At 41.5% G+C, this 16,360-nt stretch overlaps 1 protein-coding gene across 1 annotated transcript in view; it reads right to left on the bottom strand.

Annotated features, from left to right (window-relative positions):
• ADAMTS19 (ADAM metallopeptidase with thrombospondin type 1 motif 19) overlaps positions 1 to 9,444 on the bottom strand; it is a 294,467-nt gene extending 285,023 nt beyond the window's left edge. The window contains exons 1-2 of the mRNA XM_090289153.1: positions 9,351 to 9,444; positions 8,184 to 8,773 (exon numbers count right to left, since the gene is read on the bottom strand). Of these exons, the coding sequence (XP_090145279.1) occupies positions 8,184 to 8,773; positions 9,351 to 9,444 (684 nt within the window). The remainder of the gene's footprint in view (positions 1 to 8,183; positions 8,774 to 9,350) is intronic.
• Between the last annotated feature and the right edge of the window lie 6,916 nt (positions 9,445 to 16,360).

Here is a 16,360-nt window from a genome sequence, read left to right on the forward strand (position 1 = left end):
AATAAAATGTGAAAGAATGAAATCTTACATTTGCAACAACATGGATGGAACTAGAGGGAATTATGCTAAGTGAAATAAGTCAGTAAAAGAAAGACAAATACCATATGATTTCATTTATATGGAATCTAAATAACAAAATAATAAACAAACAAACAAAAGACTCAGACTCATAGATAAAGAGAACAGATTGATTATTGCCAGAGGTGAGGGGGATTGGAGGGATAGGTAAAGAAGATGAAGGGATTAAGAAGTACAAATGGGCAGTTACAGAATAGTAACGGGGATGTCAAGTACAGCACAGGGAAAATAGTCCATAACATTGTAATAACTGTGTATGGTGTCAGGTGGGTACTCATCTTAATGGGGCAGGGGGATCACTTCGTAGGTTAAATAAATGTCAAATGCTGTGCTTTACACCTGAAGCTAATATAACACTGAATGTCAACTGAAATTGAAAAATTAATATCAAAATTAGGAAAAAACGAGCTCTAGAATTTGAAATGAAAAATATCAAAAACCTAATAGAAAAATGAGTGGAGGATATGAAAGTTTACAAAAAAAGGAAATGAGAATAAAAACATGAAAAAACCTCAACCTCACCATAATACAAAAATAAATAAATACAAGTACATTGAAATAACATGTTTTTGCCTAGTAGGTTGGACAAAGATCAAAATTTGTTGATAACACTCATATTGGTAACAGCGTAGAAGAAAGACACCTTCTCACACTCTGCTGGCCTGAGAGTGTGAATTGTCACTACCTCATGGGTTCAATCAGGTAATATTTCCCCAAATTATTAATACACATACCCCTTGACATATTATTCATTATGTCAGAAAAATGGAATATCTACAGAGTCCTATTTATTTTTCACTGTTTATAATAAGAAAATATTGGAATTAATCAAATGTGCATCAATGCCAAACTTATCCTGTAGCATATGGCACATATTTGCAGATAAAATAGAGCTACCAAAAAAGAAAAGGGAACCTCTTTCTGCACTCATATGTAATAATTTCACGTGTGTAAATAATGTGGGCTTAAAAGTTATACATGTATATATACATATTTGTTTATGCATCAACTACCTCTAGCTCATACACTAGAAACTAACTGGGGGGAGAGAGGGGCTGGTTTGGCTCAGTGGATTGAGCGTCGGCCTGCGAGCTAAGTGTCGCTGGTTCGATCTTCCAGTCAGGGCACATCAGAGAAGGAAAACTCTGACTCCAAAAATCCTCCACTGCCTTGCAGCATACCTCTTCAGGGGAAAGGCTAAGGGAGTAAACCCCGACAGAAAATCCGGAGCTGGAGTCCCTAAGGCGGTTTGACGTTGTAGTCAACACCGGCAACTCCTGCGGCGCACCTGAAGCCAAGCTGTATTGACTCCGTCTTTCCCTTGGACCCTTCAGCTGCGAAGAGGGGGCGGGGGGGTCTGCTGCATGGGCAACAGCAGACCCTCCATATCACCCTGCCCAGGCTCTGTAGCTTCAGCTTCACTGGAAAGGACACTCCAGCGTCATCGCAAGATGTCGATTCAACACGGGAGGAAACAGATACCGTGTCACTCCCGAGTCGGACTGCACAACCATTCTCGGCGGTGCAGATAGACTCTTAAGAAGCTACACCATCGTCTCTCGAGACGGACGGCTGCCGACGGCGAACTTGTTCAAGGTTCTGTGTGGTAAAGTGTGAGTCTTTATAATTTTGAAAATAATTTTAATTTGCCTTTGGGTTTAAATAGTAGTTTGGATGTATCTAGAATTCAAAATCATGTTTCCTCAGAACCCTAAATTTATCAACTCATGTTTCACTAGCTGCTAGTATTACTAATTCAATCTGACATTCTTTCCATTATAGATCATCTTTCCTTTATTAAACTTATATAATGTTCTTTTTACCTTTGATTTTCCAATATTCTGCCACAATGTGTCCAGGCTTGGGTCTCTCTTTACTTATGCCACTCTGAGGATGGTGGTTGGTCCTTCAGTCTGAAGCTGTGTCTTTCTCATGTCTGAAAAATTTGTTTCTGATACCAAAAAATAAGTGTTTTTAACCTCTACCTAACTGACACTGGTTACACGAGCTAATTCAGCTCAAGTCACTGAATTAATACTCCATACACCATCCACAAAACACGACCACTGCATGCCAAATGCTCAGCTTGTAGATTGCTTCCTTTTCTTGCTGTGTACAATTAGTTCCATGAGTAGCCCTGCACATTTACCAAGAATCAGCTGTATTTGTTTGAACACATGTATGCACAACATTTGTAATTACATAATCTAATTAAACACTGCACATTAACAAGCAGTGAACTATGAGTGCAAAAGATGTGTTTGTTTCCATGAAGATTTTGGAGAAACTTGAGATAGGTAAGTTGCTAAAAATAGGTAGATAAGATGATAGATAGATAGATAGATAATAGATCAATCTAATTTCATTTGGGATGAAACAACTGTAAAAGACTTGAAACTGTTTTGAAAACACTAATTCATAAAGATATATGTACCCCTATGTTCACTGTGGCATTATCACAATAGCCAAGACATGGAAACAACCTAAGTGTCCTTCAGCATATGATTAGATAAAGAGGTTGTATGTATATATAATGGAATAGTACTCAGCCATTAAAAAGATGAAATACTGCCACCTGTGACAACATGGATGAATATTGAGAGTATTATGCTAAATAAAATGAGTCAATGGGAAAGGACAAGAACCATACGATGTCACACATAGGTGAAATATAAAACAAAAAGCAACAAATAATCAAAAATCAAACTCATAGATACAGACAACAGATTGGTGGTAACAAGAAGGAAAGAGGGGTGGAGGGAGGATGAAGAGGTTAAAGGGGATCAAATATATGGTGACAGGGGACTAGACTTTGGGTGGTGAGCACACAATAGAGTATACAGATATATTATAAAGCTGTACATCTGAAATTTATATAATATTATTAACCAATGTTAATCCAATATAGTTAATAAAAAAGAATAAAAAAAGATTCAAAATTTTTAAAAGTCCAGGATTCTACATATAAATTGCCTTGCATTTGACTTTAATTTTTAATTTAAATACAGAAACCTATATTGGAAATGGGTTTGGTCACATTGAGTAAGGCTCACCTTATCTGACCTACACACAAAGGACTAGGTAGCATCTGGCCTTACATCCAAAGGTTGGCTGATGAATGTATATTTTGGTGATTTAAACTAGAATGAAATGTTTAGAGTACATTGCACACATTTAAAAAATTTTATCCTATAACTTATTTAAAAAATTAACAACTATTAGAGAATTGTGGACCATCTAGATCTATGATTTATGGCTCACAATTTTTCTTTTGTATTTTTCATCTAACTCTCCCTTACATTATTTTCTGGGATAATTTCTGAGTTTGATATTCTAGATCACAAACTTACTGATCAGTTCATCTATGAAGTGTTTAATTATTTAGTTTCATTGTATCTAATCATTTTTTTCTGAGATGAAGCTGTTTTTTATTTTTTAGAAGCTGCTCATTTTTTAAATTTATTCTTTCATGAATATATATCCACTCTTATTTTTTCTGTTAAAGTATTCTATTTATTCTATTAATTTTGTTGCTTCATGTATTAATCAACCAGAGTTTGATGGCTCTCTTTTACATGGTTTGTTTTCTTAAAACATATTCTTGGGCGTCAATTCATCTCTTTTTGGTTTCCCTGCTCACCTGTCTATTGAGTTACTCAGCTCTCCTTCAGTTATTGGCTAAGAGAGGTGGGACCTTCTACTGGGTGCAGGGAGCCAATAACTCATCTTTTGAGAGTGGAAGGCCCTTAATTCTCTGACGTCACCAACATGTCTGGGAAAGCTCTGTCTCTCTACTCTGCTCTGGCCTAGGGACCCGCATTTGGCCTCCACTTGTTGACATACATGGAAATCAGAGAAAGCCAAGGAGCTGGTGTTTGAGGGCCACCTCTGCTCCCCTGCATGTGCAACAGCTCCCCTGGCACTGCTCCCACCACTCACAGATGTTTTCTAACGTCTGTATATGTTTTCCATTAATCCCTCCAAACTGTTTCAGTCTTTCCCAAGTTATTCAAAAGGTCCGATGCACTGGCGGCCTCCTTGCATAATACTGGTTTAGATTTGTTTAGAATCTGTTCTGTCTTTCCTAAGATTTGGCTCAAGCAAAGAAGGTAGATGTGTGAGGTTAGCCTGCAATCTTACTTTTTCCATATGGATGCTGAGTCCACTTCTACCCCAGATCTCCTGGGGTGCACTACCCTCCCCATCCCTGCCCTGACACCCTGACATCCTCCCCCACTGCTTTCATGCTGGTACTTGATAAAGTATGTTGTCCAAAACAGGCACTCCAAATACTTAAGTGTTCAACACTTGCCATGGCATCGAATACTTTAATTCAAGTGAGGGTATAAATTGCAAAAAAAAAAAAAAAAAAAAAATGGAGTTGAATTTACACAAAGCTGCAGATTCTGTATCAAGAACTAATCAAAATGACTACTGTATAAAACTCTAAATTTAAGTTTTAGGAGTGACTCTTTATCATCCTGGAAAAATAATCTAAAAATGACTGATAGTCATTTCAACAGTCCATGTAAAGAGAACCATAGACCAGCAAGGTATGTCCTGATTAGTATACCACGGCCCAGTGCATAGAGAGCAGTGTGTGTGTGTGTTGTGTAAACTTTGAGGAACCATAATTGTTGCACTCTTTCATGGAATTTAATTTGTTGCTTTTCTGTATTTTAATGTTTTTAGAGATTGTTATAAAACATAAGCGGCTGCAAGTGTTGTCTTTTATTTAGTGTTTGTTACTGTCTACTAAAAGTTAGATATCTTACAATGTTGTGGAAATGAAATGAACAAGATAGTACCATCATAGCTCTTGGGTCATCCCTACATTTGTACATATCTCAACCTATTCTATTTCCCTGTTGACATTTGTGACTGGCAGGCCAGGTTGGGAGCTTCTTGAAACCTACCAAGACTTCTTCATCATCTTTTTTTTATTCTGTGTATCTGCACAATGCCTTGCTGAAAGAAGTTGTTCAATAAACATTTAATTGCTTAGCATTATGATATCTGCGTGCCTCTTAGATCAAAGATATGGCTCAAATCAGATTATTATTCAATATTAGAGACTGATAAAGAGAAATAGAAGAAGTAAGAATACTTCATGCACCAACTGCTAGATATATAATACAATTTGTGCATTTTATAAATAGGGAAAATGAAACCCAGAAGAATTAAGTAGTACTTTGAAAAGGCAGCAGCTGACCCTGCATCCAACTTCTCCATTCTAGCACTTTTCCCTCCCCAGCCATTAGATTGATATCTGGAGAATGAGTGGCCAGTTTCATAAATGTTCACAACTTTGCAATACTGGATAGATTATGATATACCTTCATTGAAAAAGAGCTCTGGACACTTTCAAATATGGAACTACCCAAAAGGTGTTCAGGAGTTCAGGCCCCAGGAGGCATGGCTACAGACAGGGTAAGTGAAGGTATACTTCGCCATCTGCTCTTTTCTGTGCCACTGACAATCAGAAAGCTTTACTAACTGAGAAGAAAATGCTGTTGCAAGCAAAAGGCAGTTGCCTTTATAAATAATTCGCCCTCTTATAAAGACATTGTGATTCCTCACATTAGAATTTTAGGATCCCAGAATTCTGGAAGGAGAGAGAAACAAACATGTAGTCAGAGGAAGCCCTATACCAGCACATGAGGCTTTTGAGGTCTGATCACCCTGCTATTTTGGGATCCTTTCCCCTTATTGCACGTTCTGGACTAGTCATGGGAGTTTTGTTTTGTTTTGTTTTGTTTTCATTCTCTTGATACACTTCCACTTCCACACCTCCACTCAGTCTCTTCACTCGCTCTGAAACACCTTTCAGCCCTTTTCTGCCAAGAGAAAGCTTCGAATGCTTAAAAATCTAATTAAGCTTTGGGAAGCCTTCTCCAACTCCCCAAGCAGAACTTGACCTCAGGCATAACATCTGATTGACTGTGCCAGTACGTCACTGTTTCGTGATGGCCTATGTCATATCTACTTGTATATGATGTCCTCCTAATCAGTGAGCCCCTAACACAGGACCAAGAATACATTTAACATCCAGTTGAATTTTAATTCTATCACCCAATTTTTAATGAAAGCATCCCACTGCCTCACTGTACTTACAAAAACTGAATCCCAGAGAGGTAGGGGCCATGTCAATAATTAGGAAACAAGCCAATGTTAGGGCTCAGATGACAAATTACATTCTCTCTTTCCTAACCCACCCTCATAAGGGAAAGGCCTGGAATGGTAGAGTCTGGACTAACAAACCCACCCTTCTTGGCTATTTGCCTAACTTTTTATTCAGAGTCTGACTGCTATACTGTATTGCTGGCAATGTCAGTTTTCCTCAATAACAAAGACTTCCCAGTTCAGAACATAGACATATGTGGCTAAGAGGAAAAGTGAGTAGAAGTCCAACATGATAAACAGGGAGGTGTGTCAAACTCCTGCTCAGTCTATGAAAAACCTACTCATAATTCTCACTTTGCTCCCTTAAGTATGGAGAGAAGGCATAGCTCATTTGGAAAATGTGACCAAAAGCCCACATTTCAACACAGTGTAATGCTTTATCCCCTATTCCTTCCATCACACCGAGAACTTTCTATATGTAATTATTTAACCCCAGCCAAAAACTAGTGGACAATGAAATCCCCACAAAATGTCCCCCCTCCAGTGAAGTGTTCAAACATCAGTTCCACAAGAAACATTTTTGAAAGCTTTTCATGTGATTTTTCCATGCCAAGCTTTTTTTCTTTTTTTACTCCTAGCTAAAAATGTCTGTATTTGAATATTCATCATTATGAGCATCTGGTATAATATAGCCCTGTGCAGTAATTTACATCATTTGACTATGGGACCTTAGGAGGGAACAGGTAAAAAAAAAAAAAAAAAAAAAAATTCCAGTTTCATTTTGTTTAAGTTTTCAACCATCTTTTTCCATTTCATGGCTTTGGGTAGCTTTGAATGTGTTGATATTTCCTGCTATCAATAGAGGAAATGAGATCCAAAGAGATGAAGTACTTTGAAATGGATTAAATAATTACTATTAGATTTTTCTCCAAATAGGTTGCTTTTCAGATGAGTCCTTGTGGAGATCATCAATGGCTGACTGGGAACAACAAAATGACACCACAAATCACATGTGCGTTTCCAATCTTTTGGGGGTCATGGTGATGAAGGTGTACAACAGTGTGAATGTACTTAATGCCCCTGATGTGGACACCTAAAAATGGCGAAAATGGTAACTTTTATGTTATGTATACTTTGCCACAAAGTAAAGGCCAACTTACAGGAGGTAACAATTATCCCAAACCCTGCCTCAAGGCAGAGGGGGAATATCGAATGATGACTTGTTTTTCAGAGGAAATGGCTTTCACTCACCAGTTCCAACAGGCCTCTTAGTAAAGCTTTCACCCTTGCTTCTTTTCCCCATGTAGTAGAAAGAAGCAAAGGAACTACTGCCAGATAAAATGTAAACCTTAGGAAAGATCATGTTAAATCACGGAACCCTTTGCACACACACTGGATTCTAAGGTCATCCCTAATCAACAGTTCCCGGTCTTTCAGTTTGGTCCGGCTCAACACCTGGGTCCTTCACGGGATCGTTGAACAGCAGTCTAATGTGGTTGTGGATGTGTTTAAATTATAGGCAGTTGTCAGAATGTAACTTAGAGAACTGTTCTGACAACTCTGAAGTAGGACAACAAAAAAACTATAAGATAATAGATGAGGAACTGGGAGTGGGGGCATACAAGGAGGAGATTCAGCAGTAAGCAGATTGGTTGTCTCCCACTCTCCTGAAAGACACCACGTGGTGGGCTTCTTTTGTAAAACAGAAGGAACACCAGGGGCAAGAGTTTCCTATAGTATTCAGAAGAAACGTCTAAGCATCCGGAAGGAGAAGGCTACTAATCCACCCAACGAGCCTTCCGGTTCACTGGTTGCCCTGCAGAAGTAAGCGGCGCGGACGCCTGGACCGTGGTGGTGAGGTCTGCAGTGAAGGTCAGGGCGAGCACTTTGCAAAGGGGTGAGGTGCACTCACACAGCCGGTCAATGAACCCGAGAGGGAGGAGCGGCGGGGGAGGTGGGACGTGGGGAAGGAGGGCGCTTACCAGGCCACCTCCACAGGTGCTGAAAGAAGCCAGGGAGCCGGGGTGCCGCAGCACCGCCCCGGTGTAGAAGCAAGAGGCGTCGGGCGGCGCGGGAGGGCCCGGAGCGGCAGCTGCCCGCGTGGGGCCAGGGTCGGGGCCCGGGCCCGGACTCGGTCGCTGCTCCACCGCGAAGCGCGGCGCCAGGAAGCGGCCGTCTCTCCGGAGCAGCAGGTAGAGGTCCCGGGAGAAGGCCGGGATCCGCAGCAGCACCTCGTCGCCTTCCGGCTCGCGGTGCGGAGCCGGAGTTGGCTGTGGGGGCGGCGGCGGCTGCCACGAGGCCGGGGCGCCCGAGGACAGGGCAGCAGCCCCACCGGATCCCCGCAGCAGCTCCTGCGACTCGAACTCCTCGTCCTCCTCGCCCTCCGGCTGCGGCGGCGGCGGGGCCACGGAGCGCACCTCGCGGGAGCTGCCGGCCGTCTGCGCCCAGGCGCTGCGCACCCAGCCCAGGTCGGCGCTGATCCCGCTGCCGCCGGCCGCGTCCACCGGCTCCCGGCGCCAGAGTGCAGGAAACACGACTTCCCACTCCTCCCGGTCCGAGGCGAACTGCAGCCCTGCGGGCGGGGCAGACAGAGAGGTGTGGACTGAAAGTGCACAAGCTTGCCCAGGCTCACAGTCGTTGGAGACCACCCGTCTAGCCCCTGAAACTCCAGCAACCCCTGAAGCCTGGCGATCAGATTACAGATCCCAGCGTTTTCAAAATAAAAGTGCGATTATAGGGTGGGGGGAGGGGAGAGTGAGTGGGGCAGTCAAGTCTGGTGACAGCACTTGGTTGTAGAAAGGTGCAAAGACTACAACACAATTAAATAATTTTCTTAAGTACGCGCTAGAGCACAGCTACCCGTTTACGGACTTGCCAGTTTTCCTCCAGGTGTTGTAAACGTATCTTTGCAAACATCACTACTCTCATAGAGGAAAGCGAGTCCTTTCAGGAAGGTTTTTTTAAAAGGCCTGGGGAGCGGCGCTTGGCTCTGGAGCGTGACCCCCTCCTCCGCGTCCGCGCGCTCTTTTCATTGCTGCCCACGGAGCCCTGCTCCCTGCGCACGGGCTGCACCAGCCCCGCAGACCCGTGCGTTCCCGGTCTCCGCTGGGGACATTGGAAAGTGAGCCACCAGTCACCGCAGAACTTACCTGAAACGATCCCATTCGACAAGATCCCCAGATGGTAAAGGAGGCAGCAGCAGCAGCAGAGGCTAGCCAGGCGCATCTCCCGGCTCTTCCCCATCCCGCGCTCCTGCAGCCGCGACTCCTTGCCCCGCGCGCGCCTCCCTGCGAGATCCACCGCGGGCGCCGCCGCTTCCCCGAGCGCAAGGAGGCCGGGCGGCGAGTTTGCCCAGGCCCTTTGTCTGCCGGGGGGGGGGGGGGGGGGGGAATTGCTGTGTGACTCGGAGAGGCTGCCCAAGCACAGATGGGGGTGGGGTGGGGGGAGGAGCGGGGGCAGGCAGCGCCACAGCCTCGCAGCTCTCCGGCTCCCTTGGCGAATTAGGTGATGAGTCTATTTTCTGTGTTCTGGACGTTGCAGGAGTTTCCGGAGCCCCACAGGACTGACTCACAGTCAGCCGAGAGCCCGCAAGGCGGGCATCGCTGCCTGGAGACGGAGAGAGGACTGCCCCACGCGGGCAGGAGAGCCGTGGTGTCCCAACTGATGCTCGCCCTGTGCACCCGCGCCGAACTGCCAGGGATTGGTGCCGCAGTACCAGCAACCTGGTGTGCCAGTGTCCGCACACGCCTCGAGACCGAAGTGCTGCAGGCTCTCACCCGCAGCTGCGCGGGAGCTAACTTGGGAATGAGGGGGAGACTCGACATGCGGGGTAGGATATGGAGGAGAAGATGCAAACAGACAAGAAAAGGGGACCCAGGGTGCCCGCCAAGTATGACTTTGCGGGACAAAGGTCCCAGAACACCGCACACGTGCTCACAAGTCCGGTTGGGATGGGGTGGGGGACCCAAATTTCCTCAGCTGACTCCTGATTGGCTACTCTGGGAGCCCGATTTGCATCCTTACACCGCACCCATTCACCCACCCCCAGCGGAGGTGCGAGCAGGTAGAAGTGCCTCCCTCTTCCTACCCCACCCTCTACTCAGGCTCCTCCTTTGGTGGAGTTCTCCCCCATCGCACATCACACAAAGCAAAACTTAGTGCATGCAGGCTTGAACACAAAGCTGCCGCCCCATTTACCAAAGACCTTTGACATTCTCTTCCCATCTCGGTCTCTAGGAATTTTCTAAGCCTGGAGATAATGTAATTCGTCAAGGAGTGTGCTTCGAAGATTCCCAGGACAGCAGACACCCTGGCACTTCAGAGCCTCTTATCCCACCTTATCTTTCCACTTTCCCATTCATCTGCTCAGGCGCTCTCTCTCTCTTTCTCTCTCTCTCTCTCTCTCTCTCTCTCTCTCTCTCTCTCTTTCTCTCTCTCAAACATACACTCCTAATGAGAGTGAGATTAAGGGGACCGATATTAAATATTGTATTTTAAAGATATCAAAACCAGATGAGATTATTTTGCTTCTTTTACTTTTTTATATATTAAATATATTTTAGCAATTTCTGTCTTTGGGGGGAAATTTAACCTTAAATATTATTATGTCCTTTGTTGCAGCTCTTCATGGTACCTACATGCATTTTTTTCTTGGCCACATCAAACCTTTCAGATCAGACTCAAGGGTGATTGATCTAACCTGCCACTTGCACCCTCAGGACTAGGCCAGAAATAAGAGTTAATGCAAATCAGTTCCTTTAAAATGCCAGCATTTTGGTTCCCCGATCCTTTGTTGTTGTATATTCTGTTCCTGTGTCAAAGGTGACTACTATGCCTTTCAGGGAGGCAGACGATCTTATTTCAAAGGAAAGACATTGTTTGAACAAGCTCAGTCCTAGAAACTTTCTTTGAGTGCTCCAGAGTTTAAAAACAAACATGAAGACCCTCTAGGTGAGTTTGTCAAGAGTTGTGTTTTCTTTTCTTTTTCCCCAAACCTTGTCTTGCAAAGGCTCTAAAATGAGTTACCAGGGTGGGTGTGGCTATCCAGACGCTCAAGAAATGTCTGAGTTACTTAGGAACCTACACACTCCTTTTTATGGGACTCAATTATACAGATTTAAAACTAGGCAAGAAATCAGAGGCAGTTTATTTTTAAGAAATACAGCAAGTCATTAAGACAGGCTAGTTTCAATGAAATGCCTCCACTAGGATGCATCTTAAATGTTTCTCATATAATTTTAACAATGACCACAAAAATATCAGAGTAAAATTGTAGGAATGCATATGAAATTGTATGCATTTATTGGAATAAATTTTTGATTCCTTAAAACAAATGAGCTATATGATTAAATTAATATACTCCTCAAAAGCACAGGTTGCCTATGTAAGTTCCCATCTCTGCCTTTTCCCCCTACTACTAACACATAATACCTACTAATTCCTCACGGTAGAGGATAATCTTGATGGTTACAGAAAGATTTGCCTAATTCCCAGCAAGCTCTTCTTTCTCTGATTTGAAATACTGTTATAATTTATTGGCATATTTTCAAAGGCTTTTATAAGTCATATGGGTTGAAATGACTTGTGTACATATTTCTCCTACTAGACTGTCAGTTTTTGAATGATAGGAATGATTGCTTTATATCTTTTTTTTTTTTTTTTACATCATCCTACCAAATTCAACAATGTATGCCAAATAGATGTGGAAATTCTCTACGATGTTTTAGAAGATGATGGAAACTGGTGTCTGTATGGTATTTTATTTCAATTCCAATTTCGAACTTTGCTATCAGCATGATTTATCTGGCTTACAGGGAGAACAAGCCTAAGATAGAAATGACTGTGGGAAGGTTCTGTGCTCTAACTAGAAGGGACTTAGATGTGCAAACAAGAGCTTCAGTCACAGTGGGTATAAGTAAATTTCACATATGTATGTATGTGAAAGAAAGAGCTAGCCTGATTTGAAAGTGAGTAAATTGTGTATGGTGAGATAGAGGAGCAAAGGCGGGGCTGTGACATATGTGTGCATTACCAATCTTAGAGGGAAGAAAGGAGCAGCTGGGAAAAATATGTTGCTTAAGACAGGTCAATACATATGTCACCAGATGGTAGCTAACATCAACCAAGTACTGCTTTTGTGGGCTGGAGGTAAGTGACCAAGCATCAGAGTAAGTGGAACCAACTGTTCTTATACACAAGGTGCTCACATGTTGCATTTTACAACCCATGCTTTTCTATATAGAAAGTTGGCTTTGATGCCTTCAGCCCTTCTTTCTCTTCACTTATTGGCCCAAAGCCTCTCACTACCTAAAGCTAATCTTAAATCATTTCCCCTCTCAGAAACCATAACATCTTAGGAAATACAAAGAATTTCACTGAGTTATGTGGGGATACTAACTCCCAGTAGTACTCACATCTAAATGGACATCAAGACTTAAGCTAGTTCTAGCCATGGTAGAGTAACAGGAACTAGATTAATTCTCACCTTAAGCAATTAGAAAAACAGACAAAGTGTAAAAACAAACAAATAGAGTAACAATGGTTTTCAGGCATTGGACAACAGGCAGCCTAGGACTATGGCCTATCAGAGAAAGGAAGCAAATAGGTGATATGATCGCTCTGATTTCCCCTGCTTACTACCTGGAGGCTTATGTCCTAGCTTTGGCACAGGGAGAAGAAATCCAAACAGAGCCCTGAAGACTAGCAGAGTTAGGGAGACTGGGCAAGATGACTAGAATTTACAGGATAAAGTACCAGAGAAAATGAGCTACATAGAGAGTGTAGTATTTGTTTGTTGCTACATAACCAATTTAGCAGTTGAAAACAACAAACATGTATTATCTAACATGGTTTCTGAAGATCAGGAATCTAGGAATAGCTAAACTGGAATTTTCTGGCTCAGGGCCTCTCACAAGATAGCAGTCAAATCCCTGACTGGTGTGGCTCAGCTGGTTGGGCATACCCCACCACCCACCCACCCCCACCCCGCAAAACAAAAGGTCCTTGGTTCAATTCCCTGGTCAGGGCACGTGCCTGGGTTGTGGGTTCATATCCGGTTGGGGCGCATATGAGAGGCAACCAATTGACATTTCTCTCTCATGTTGAGGTTTCTCTCCCTGTCTTTCTCCCTCCTTTCCCTCTCTCTAAGAATAGATAAGTAAATATCTTTTATTAATTACTCTTTTTAAAAAAAGATTACAGTCAAACTCATGACCAGGGCTATACTTTCTGAAGACGTAACTAGAGATAGAGGTTCTAGTTTCAAAGCCACATGGCTGTTGACAGGAAATTGCCACATGGACCTCTCCATAGGGCTGCTCATTACTGTATTTCCTCAGAACAAGTGATCCAAGAGAGAGGGAACCCAAACTATAAGCTATATATTCTTCTAAGCAAGTCTTGAAAGTGACATACCATCATTTCTACCATATTCTATTAATCAGAAACAAATCACTAAGTCCAGCACACACCCAAAGGGAGAAGTATTAGAAAAAATTATGTACCTATTTTTAAAATCATCAGAGGGAATTTACCCCCTTTGGCCATAAATTATTTGCATATCCTCCATGTGCAAAATACATTCATCCCTCCCAAGGCCCTCAAAAGATTCATCCCATTAAAGCATCAGCTTGAAGTCAAGAATATCACCATCTAAATTATGACTATGTGTGCATGAATGTTCTCAGTGTAATGCATTAAGCAGAGTGCCTTGAATTTAGTCCTTCTTTCTCTATAGCCTCGTGAAATTAAGGAACAATTTATTTATCTTCCATACAACCAACATACTGTGGGGGGACAGACAGGAGGTAATAGCTATAAGCATTTCTGTTCAACAGGGAGGAAAAGAGAGGGCACAAAGGAGCCACTGGTTTACATCAGCTCTAAAATCCAACTGGAAAAAGGTTTGTGTCTCAAGATCTGGGAATAGTTCTCCACGGCTCTGGACTCTGCACTCTGGGAACTTGCTTCTACCCCCTGAGTCATCCTTCCATTTTCATGGAAGGTAATATGCATTCACAACTGAGTAGTTTTCTCCATTAGTTTCCTGTTAAGAGAATTTATGGGTCAACTGACTCCATATTATCTTATATAGTATCTGCTGCTTTCTGTCCAGAAATGGTTTTGCATATGTAATTATGTTTTTTTAAATAATTTATTTATTAATTTATTTGTTAGTTTATTTATTTATTTATTTATTTATTTATTTATTTTTAGATAGAGGGGAAGGAGAAAGAGAGGGAGAGAAACATCACTGTGTGGTTGCCTCTCACTCGCGCCCCCAACTGGGGACCTGACGTGCAACCTAGTCATGTGCCCTGTCTGGGAATTGGACCGGTGACACTTGGCTCGAAGGCCGACGCTCAATCCACTGAGCCACAGCAGCCAGGGGTATAATTCTGTTTTCCAAACTTTGTCAGTCTTCTGTAAATCTCTATGGAATTTACTCTGTTAGACAAAGACCACACTCTCAAATTTCTGGACGATAAATCACTCTCTACCTTGATTTTGAGGAGACAGCTGAGAAACAGTGCCTTTACACTTTTTTAGAAGCCCTACTGTTTGATTGAAAGGATCTGAGAGACACACACTTAAACAGTGAGAGGGCCTTCATTCTAACTGAAAGATACTCTGAATGGCCACATGTAATCTTTATGAGTTCTTAACAAGGGATATTACAGTTATACCTTTGGGTTCCTCATGCTTTCCTGAAAGTGCCCTGTATTTCATCTTTGCTATGATTCAATTGTTCTTAATTTTAGTATTATTTTCCAGAAAAAGAGACTGAACAATTATAAAGTCCTGGCTGCTTTTTATTAACTGTCTTCCTTTAGTTTATCTTCTCTCCTTTCACATGTCCTATAATCAGGAAAAAACCAGGTGGCACATACAAAAAAATTTTGGAAATGCTAATGGCTTGATAAACAAGTTCACTAGGTCCATTTTCTATTGTGGACAACAATGTTAGTAAACTTAATGCCACTATTTAACAAAGATTCCCCTTCCTTAATTTCCAGTATGTTTACCTCACTTTTCTACAAGCCATCACCTATAGCTTTACCAACAATCATATGGCTTCGACTAAAAACTTTCTTAAGGTAGTAAAAAAAAAAATAATTAAATAAATTTGAAGTTAAAAAAAACTTTCAAAAAGAAATCTCTAGTTCCAGATGGTTTCAATGGTTCATTCTACTGAACATTTGTTTTTAAAGTAACACCAATTCTACATAATCTTTTCCAGAAAATAGAAGACCACAGTTCACAACTAATTTTATGAGGCTGGCAGTACTTTCATACCAAAACCAGACAAAGCCAGTACAAGAAGAGAAAATAAAGACCAATATACCTCATGAATATAGATGCAAAATCAACAAAATATTAGCAAACTGAATCCAGCAATATATACAAAGAATAATGCAATATTTATTTATTTAAGGAATGCAGGGCTAGTTCAATATTCTAAAATCAATCAATGTAATTCACCATAACAACATGCTAAAGGAGAAAACCACATGAGTTTACTGATTGATGCAGAAAATGCATTTAACAAAATTCAACATACATTCATGCTTAAAACTTTCAGCAAGGGAAAGTTTATCTAGCTGAAGGGAAGTTCAACTAGATAAAGAATTAAAAGAAAATTCAACTAGATAAAGAATATCAATTTCTTAAAATAAAATAAAAAAAACTATAGCTAACAGTGAAGGACGGAAAGCCATTCCTCTAAAAATTGAAATCAAAGCATAGATGTCCACTCTGACCACTCCTATTCAACATGGTATTAAAAATCCTAACCAGTGTAATAAAGCAAGAAAAACAAATTCAAGTAATACAAGTTGGAAAGGAAAAGAACTCCCTATTTGCCAATGACATGACTGTCTATGTAGAAAATACTCAAAATAAATGCAAAAAAAATTGTTAGAATAATAAAAATTTTTAGATCTCAAGATTATAAGATACAAGGTCAACACCAAAAGTCAATCATATTTCTATATACTAGCATTGAAAAATTGGAAAGTAATGTTAACATTTAATGCCACTTACATTAGTTCCAAAACAATGAACTATTTATATGAACTATTGTAAGTCTAATCAAACATCTATAGGCTCTCTTTACTGAAGACCACAAAACAGTAATAAAAACTAAAGACCTAAATAAATG

The sequence above is a fragment of the Furipterus horrens genome, unplaced genomic scaffold, assembly GCF_987537825.1.
Source record: "Furipterus horrens unplaced genomic scaffold, mFurHor1.1.pri manual_scaffold_10, whole genome shotgun sequence".
NCBI lineage: Eukaryota > Metazoa > Chordata > Mammalia > Chiroptera > Furipteridae > Furipterus > Furipterus horrens.